General features: G+C 44.8%; 1 protein-coding gene across 1 annotated transcript; it reads left to right on the top strand.

The window, feature by feature from the left end:
* Window positions 1-466: 466 nt before the first annotated feature.
* FZD1 (frizzled class receptor 1) lies at window positions 467-4400 on the top strand. Its single transcript, XM_052000595.1, has one exon. It carries the CDS (start codon window positions 554-556, stop codon window positions 2453-2455), a length of 1902 nt encoding a protein of 633 aa, XP_051856555.1. The 5' UTR covers window positions 467-553; the 3' UTR covers window positions 2456-4400.
* Window positions 4401-8432: the final 4032 nt, after the last annotated feature.

The following is an 8432-nucleotide window of genomic DNA, read 5'->3' as shown; positions in this document are numbered from 1 at the left end:
CTCGGCCCTCCACCTCACCAACTCTCCGCCCCCGCCCCTGCTGCCCCCTACCCCCCGCCCCCACCGCTTCTTGCCAGGAGACAGTGGCTAGCTCCTTTTCGCCGGGAAGCGGGTACAGCGATTGGGTGACGATCCCTGAGCCCACAAGTTCCGCGTCGGTTTCAAGGCTCCTCCCTCCGAGTGAAAGACAGACTCCGGGGCGCCTGGAAACCGGTCGGGGAGAGGGAGAGGGAGCCCAGTTGAGGGATTGACACAAATGGTCAGGCGGCGGCGGCGGAGGCGGAGGCGGAGGCGGAGGCAGAGGTGCGCTCTCGCCGGGGCCCGGGACGCCGGAGCTGCGCCGCCCGCCCAGCGGCAGCGCCCGCCGCTCGAGCCGGCCCTCGGGGCTGTCCCCGGCTCGCCCCCCGCCGGGGCTTCATGAATCACCAGTTTCCGCGGCGGCGGCGCCGGCTGCGGGACGCGGAGCGAGCGCGGGACTACGAGGGCAGCGGCCGCCCGCGGGGAGCCGGCAGCAGCTCGGGCGGAGCGGCGCCCGGGACGGGGCAGACAAAGTATGGCTGAGCGGGGGGCGGCCGCAGCCGGCTGCCGGCGCGGACAACTTTGCGCGGCGCTCGGGAGGCTGTCGCCGCCGCCGCCGTTGCCGCCGCTGCTGCTGATGCTGCTGCTGCCGCTGCTGCTGCCGTCGGGAGTCCGAGCACAGGCGGCCGGGCAGGGGCCGGGGCCCGGGCAGCCGCCGCCGCCGCCGCCGCCACAGCAGCAGCAGCAGCCGCCCCAGGCGGCCGGGCAGCAGGCGCCGCCGCCACCGCAGCAGTACCACGGCGAGCGCGGCATCTCCATCCCGGACCACGGCTACTGCCAGCCCATCTCCATCCCGCTGTGCACCGACATCGCCTACAACCAGACCATCATGCCCAACCTGCTGGGCCACACGAACCAGGAGGACGCCGGGCTCGAGGTGCACCAGTTCTACCCGCTGGTGAAGGTGCAGTGCTCGGCCGAGCTCAAGTTCTTCCTGTGCTCCATGTACGCGCCCGTGTGCACCGTCCTGGAGCAGGCGCTGCCGCCCTGCCGCTCGCTGTGCGAGCGGGCCCGCCAGGGCTGCGAGGCGCTCATGAACAAGTTCGGCTTCCAGTGGCCCGACACGCTGCGCTGCGAGAAGTTCCCGGTGCACGGCGCCGGCGAGCTCTGCGTGGGCCAGAACACGTCGGACAAGGGCACCCCGACGCCCTCGCTGCTCCCCGAGTTCTGGACCAGCAATCCCCAGCACGGGAGCGGCGGGGGCCGCGGCGGCGGGGGCGCGGGGGGCGCCTCGGCCCCGGAGCGGGGCAAGTTCTCTTGCCCGCGGGCGCTCAAGGTGCCCTCCTACCTCAACTACCACTTCCTGGGGGAGAAGGACTGCGGCGCCCCGTGCGAACCCACCAAGGTGTACGGACTCATGTACTTCGGGCCGGAGGAGCTGCGCTTCTCACGCACCTGGATCGGCATCTGGTCCGTGCTCTGCTGCGCCTCCACGCTCTTCACGGTGCTCACGTACCTGGTGGACATGCGGAGGTTCAGCTACCCCGAGCGGCCCATCATCTTCCTCTCGGGCTGCTACACGGCTGTAGCCGTGGCCTACATCGCCGGCTTCCTGCTGGAGGATCGGGTGGTCTGCAACGACAAGTTTGCCGAGGACGGGGCCCGCACGGTAGCCCAGGGCACCAAAAAGGAGGGCTGCACCATCCTCTTCATGATGCTCTATTTCTTCAGCATGGCCAGCTCCATCTGGTGGGTGATTCTCTCCCTCACCTGGTTCCTGGCAGCCGGCATGAAGTGGGGCCACGAAGCCATTGAGGCCAACTCCCAGTACTTCCACCTGGCAGCCTGGGCGGTGCCAGCCATCAAGACCATCACCATCCTGGCGCTGGGGCAGGTGGACGGTGACATCCTCAGCGGGGTGTGCTTTGTCGGCCTGAACAACGTGGATGCTCTGAGGGGCTTCGTGCTGGCGCCCCTCTTTGTCTATCTCTTCATCGGCACCTCCTTTCTCCTGGCCGGCTTCGTGTCCCTCTTCCGCATCCGCACCATCATGAAGCATGACGGCACCAAGACCGAGAAGCTGGAGAAGCTCATGGTGCGCATCGGAGTCTTCAGCGTGCTCTACACCGTGCCGGCTACCATCGTCATCGCCTGCTACTTTTACGAGCAAGCCTTCAGAGAACAGTGGGAGCGCAGCTGGGTGGCCCAGAGCTGCAAGAGCTATGCCATCCCCTGCCCTCACCACCAGAGCGGTGGGGGGGCCCCTCCCCACCCACCCATGAGCCCAGACTTCACGGTATTCATGATCAAGTATCTCATGACACTGATTGTGGGTATCACCTCTGGGTTCTGGATCTGGTCGGGCAAGACCCTCAACTCTTGGAGAAAGTTCTATACCAGACTTACCAACAGCAAACAGGGGGAAACCACCGTCTGAGAGAGAGAGGAGAGGGAGAGAGAGAGAGAGAGAGAAAGAGAGAAACATCATCCCACAGGCTCGCAACTCCAAGAAAAAGCCATTTGCAGTTTCCTCTACTTTGCCGTCCCTGAAAAGGTGGCTCCATAGGATCCCTTCCTCTTGTTTGACTCTGCCTGGCTCTTTCCAGCCATGCTTCCTCTCACACACATTTGAAAAACAAAACAAAACAAAAACACCTTCAGATCCCTAGAACGGTTTCTGGAAGCAAGCAAACAAGGGGACTTAACAGCTAGGAGAGATTTGGGACATGACATCTCACTCTCTGGTACCAAGACTTTATGGTTTTATGATTGTAAATAGCCTGTGTAAGATTTTTGTAAGTATATTTGTATTTAAATGATGGAAAAATCACATTTTTAATTATTTAGGGATTTTTAACCATTCCCAGATTTTCTTCCTCGGGCTTTTCCCCTCCCCAAGTATTCCAAAAAGAAAAAAAAAAGGGGGGGGACCCATTCCCTCCTTCACACAGGTTTTTTTCAGAGCCATCTGCTCAGGGTTGAGCAGAGAAGTCTTGATTTTGTTGCCATGTTTGACAATTCTCCCCTCCTTTCCCTGTGACCCCACTCCCCCTTTCTGAAGTGGGGTGGGGGAACTCAGAGCTCTTCCAGCCTTCCAAACCCTAAACTGGGAGCCCTGCCAGGCCCAATTCCACCCTCCCCTGGGGGCAGATTCTGAAGCCTTGTCTTTTTACTTTATAAAACTGAATTTTCTATGTGAACTGTGTTCTAAGCTCACCAGGGACCTGGCAGATGTGGGTGCTGACAGTCCTCAGCCTCTACCACAATCCACCCCTCATTCCCAGGCACTCTTAGAGTGACACTTAACCTGGTTTGAGGATGAATAGGATGTAAATTCCAAGCTTGTTTTCCAGTCTACTTTTTCACGGATGAACTTTTTTTTTTCCCTGAGTGTGTAAAATCTGAAATAGATTTGGCCAACCTCATGGAAAAAAATGTGGTGACTGAGCTTTCAGAAGAGGCATCACACTTTGTGTGGGTTGGAAGAGACTGAAAATGGTGGTTTGAAAATGTTAATTTCAATTGTAGACTCATTCTTGGCAGTCTGCCTCCTGGATTGAGACAGCTTAAGTGTTTATATTTTACTTTTCTGTAAACAAAACAGTTGAGATCACCTGGAAATCTTTATCGGAAAATTGATATTTATTGTCATTAACAGGACAACAAAGTATAAAAAGGATCAGAAAACTTAAGGAGTTCAAGAAAATGGGCTTTCTCACAGTGTGTTGCTATAGTCACTTTTTGAAATCAATTTACAAACCAATTAATAATTAGTCTTATAATTGCAGGACTCTCTAAGCAAACAGAATGTTGTACATTGTTAACCCATTCTTGTTAATTAAGAAACTGAGATTGAAGAGTCCTGGGTGGGGGAGGGAGAAGAGACAGTCTGTGCCTCTGCTGAGGAACCTTGAGAAGGTTCTCAGCCTGGAGGCTGAGAAGTATCAGTGATTGATGGATTTATTTCCTCAATAAAATGATATTGCATACATTGGGAGAAAAGAGGCCCACTTTCTGCTACCTTAAGATTTTGTGTGTTTCTCCTTTCCCACAGATTTATACATGCAAGGAAAAAAAAATAATGATCAAGTCATGTTTTCTGTGAGTTTGTGTGGAAGGAAAGGAGAAGAAATGCAGCTCTCCTGATAGCTTTGTTTTAAACTTTCAGAGTATATCATAAAGCCTGTACTTAAGATCCTAAATTAATCTGTGGCTGTCATAACCCTAAAATGCAAAGGTTTCTTTCTTTTTAAAAAATTTGGTATGCATTTATTCTGTTCACTATCACAAGATCATCTATATTTATAGAGGAATAGAAGTTTATATATATCAAATACCATATTTTTAATTTCGCAAATAAAAAATTGAGGTTTTGTATAAAATGCTATGGTCTTTGTGCCTCACAGGGATAGAGCTTGTACTGTCTGCTGTCTTTCCATTTTTATAAGGGTCTCATAAGCCCGTCCCACTGGATGAGGAATTCAGCACAGAGATTTATGAAACAGGTTTGCTGCTTCAACATTTAGGTTGGGTTAAATAAATCTGTTTGTCCAAAGAACTATGGTGACCATATGCAGGATTTCTGTTGTAGTTGATAATCAATGAACTCAAGAAAAAGGCTTTTTTTATAAAAGGAAAAATAGAGGTTTGTAAGGATCTTGTCTGGAGAGCTTATGATTTTATTCACAAAAAAACTCCCCCTCCATGAAAAGATTTACACAGCTATCTTTTTTAGTATTCTTATTTATATTTCATCAGTTATTTTTGTCATAATATTTATGAGATTAACTTTTCTCCCCAGTTCTGAATATTCAGAAACAATCAATGAAATGTAGTTTTAAGCATTTTGCACTGCAATTAAATTTATAATTTTAAAAAAAAATTAGATGGTAAGGTTTTGAAGCTCCTAAATTTATTCCAAAAGATTCTAAGGAATCTTTATTGCAGTCTCCCATGGAATTATTTACATGATTGGCTCAAAGAGTTGCTTTTTTATTAAGGAATTCTTGAATCTTTTTTTTTTTTTTAGTTTAATGTATATATAGAGAGGTTACTGAACATTTTATAATAGGGAAATAAGACAGATTTATCATCTAAAGTTTAAACAAAAAAATTAAAGTTTTAAAACAGAATAGCTTTAAAACAGAATACCTTTGTTTAAAAGAAGGGGAAAAATCCTGTTACTCTATAGATTCAATACTTCTTTTGTGACATATTTATATTGTAATATTTTTGATCAATCACAGTGGGCTAAAATGAACATCTATATGTTACAATTATGTTTTGGTTATAAAGGAATTGAAACAACTGTTTTTATTATTCAACTTTTAGGGAAATTAAAAATAGTTCCCTATTGTGAAAAGTAAATATAATAGCCTAAAATTTTAGGTACCATTTGCACTGCAATTCACATATGCTTCCCCCCTACCCTTGTTAAATTGCTCTAAATAAATATAGGAACTATTTGAAAAATCCTTCTGTAAAGACATGGAAAAATCAAAGCTCTAACAATATAACAAAAGTATATCTCTTAGAACACTAGGTGATTCAAAGAGACAATTTCCAAGAATCTACTTTGAAGCTCTGATTGATTTATTTCTGAAAAGTTGCACCAGATTTTACATGAGAAATAAATTTTAGGATGCTCTTTAGCCTGGGTGGTAGTGGTAAGGAAGGTTTGATAAAGAGTTTGATGCAGAAGGGTTTTGTAAGCTAGGTTTAAATACTTGTAGATGGATTTTTAAAATTACCACCAGTCTTCATTATTGGAGTTCAGGTGATTTAATACTGAAAGTAAAAAACAAAACAAAAAAAATGTAGGTGCTTTTATTTTGATTGTCTCAAAGACCTTAGAGCCATTGCTAATAGGGTCACAGTGGATTATAGGATCATGTTGGTATTCCCCTGACAATCCTTATTTTTTATATTATTTAACTTGTTCTCTTATTGTAAATAATAACCATCAAATGGAATCTTCCCCCCTCCCTACTTCCAGCTTCCTTGATTCAGCTGTTAGAATGGGATTTTGTGTGTGTGTGTGTGTGTGTGTGTGTGTGTGTGTGTATAGTTAAGACACCTCTGATGCTTTTAAAAGAAAAACAGATATTCAACACATTTATATTTTATAGCCCCATTGGGTCATATTCTTAATTTCAGAAGTGCTTCCCCAAATCAGCCACTGTAAGATAAGTAGGTAGGTGCTGAAGCATACCTTTCACTTAGTTCTGTGGCAATCACTTGTCAAACAGAGTTTATGCTACTGCTCCTTTTGTCTCCAGTGAGCAGTGGTGGACCCCTCACTTACTTTTGATCTCTTCTGAAAGATTTTGGCATTTAGTTATGGAGGAATGAATGATGGGCAACTACTTAAAATAATAACTAAACACAAGCCATGTTAGTACTTAAGTGTGATTTCAGATCAGTTCCACTAACACTATGTACCTCAGGCAGAAACCATGCTTGCCAAGAAAAAGGCTTTTTTTTTTTAACCATTGCTGTTCTACTTTAAATTCTCCTTCTAGCCAATGTGATTGGCCGTAGGCCAGTTTGTGCAATCAATTAAAATCAATGGCTTAGTGTTTGTAGATACACTACTGATTTTTCATTATACTACATTGGGAGGTTAGTATATCCTTGGCCTTCAAAGCTACAAACTATGCATCTGTATCCCATGTATCAACTAAGGGGCAGCCTAACTTTGATCCCATGTGATTTAGAATTCCCACTAACTTTGGGAAGATAAGTATTTTCTTATAGTTTTAGTATGCTCTTTGATAGTCACTATCAAGCTGCAATCCCTTCCAGCTTTATAAGACGTCACTGTGTTGATTAAGCTGCAGATAACCTCTGGACTAATTTTTATAAGGCACTCTGCAAGGAGTAATAACTAATTTCTCCCTAAAAATGGAGCATAATGATCTTTGAAGATATGAGCACTCCCTATGTTATAGACAGGGAATTACACTTTTAAAAGTTATAGTTTAAACATGGCTTAGTAACAAAATTTAATTTCTTCTATATGATCTCGATTAGGATGTTTGTGCATTATTTTGAAAAGTAAATATTCTGAAAGTCATAAGCAGCTCTACCAGCCAAGGAGACATTTAACTTCAATTATTTAGAAAAGTAAAGCAACTCCAATTTTGTTTCTGATTTTTCAGTATTCATAAATCGTTTTCATTTTCAGATGGTTCTTTTCTAAGATAGCAGCATACTTCTAAGTGGTTTTTGAAAGGCCACTTTAATGCATTCCCTGAATGTCTCATAGCAGATATAAAATGTCTCTTAAAAGCATACGTATGCCCCTTTCCCCACATTTAACATCCTTTATAAAACTATTTTAGATTACATTTTTTCAAAATCTACACATTCTTAGCAACCATCTCATTTAAAATAGGAATTTTTAAAATCACAAACATCAATACACATGTTCTGTACATTTCAAATGATAACGATCTCAAGAATATTTCTCTATAGAACAGGTCTTAAAACGAATATTCATAGCAATCCAGTGATTAACACATTAAAAAAGGATGAGCTGCATTGCTTTGAAATAGTTCAGTGTGACCTGTCTTTTCTTTCCTTTCCTTTCCTTTTTAAAAATCAAGTATTATCCTCTAATCTGTGGCTATCTCCATGTTTCAGATCTCCACACCTGTTTGAATTAAATTTGCAGGGGAATAACTTCAAATTCTCCCCATAGACAAAATGTAGCCTCTGTTTCCTTTCAAATCAGCAGTGTGCCCTTGCTTAAATGATGTACAGTGAAACAAAGTGTTCTCTTGCCCTTGGAGGAGATTCTTCTTCACAATCCCAGCATCCAAGTACCTGGAAGTCAAATAGACCTGAAGGCTTAGTTGGAAGTTTCCAAATGTCAAGGACTATTATCATGTTAAAGTAATATGTTTTCTCCTCTGCTGTAACCCAAGATTTTTTTTTTTTGGGGGGGGGTGAAGCATGTGTGAGATCTCTTTAATTTATATCTAAGAAGAAACAGGGAGGTATTGTAGCATGAGATATCCAGTTACCTAAGGTAATTGAGAGCAGTGATTGCACAGACAATGGAAAGCAAATGTTTGAACCCTACATTTTCACAATCCAAGAGAATTTCATTATAACAACTTGGATTTGGATATCTACAGGTGAAATCATGGGATTTGAACTGGGATGGCATACAGTAGGAGCCTATAAGGTGAGGGTTAATGTAGAATTACTAAAGAGTTCCTTCCCTCACCAGGCCCTTTGCTAAAATTGGGAAGAAGAAGCAAAAGTTGATTTTTACCTCTAACTTCCTTTGACAGATCTGCCAATATCAGGAAGATGGTCCAAAAGCAGGTATCTCAAGAAAATCATATCAACAAGTATTTATTAAGTGGTTACTAAGTATGTTGTATTAAATCATAGTGATACAATAA

The sequence above is a fragment of the Antechinus flavipes genome, chromosome 5 (genome assembly GCF_016432865.1).
Source record: "Antechinus flavipes isolate AdamAnt ecotype Samford, QLD, Australia chromosome 5, AdamAnt_v2, whole genome shotgun sequence".
NCBI classification, from domain to species: Eukaryota; Metazoa; Chordata; class Mammalia; order Dasyuromorphia; family Dasyuridae; genus Antechinus; species Antechinus flavipes.
The sequence above is the reverse complement of the archived record's forward strand: the minus strand, read 5'-3'. Positions and strand labels throughout refer to the sequence as shown.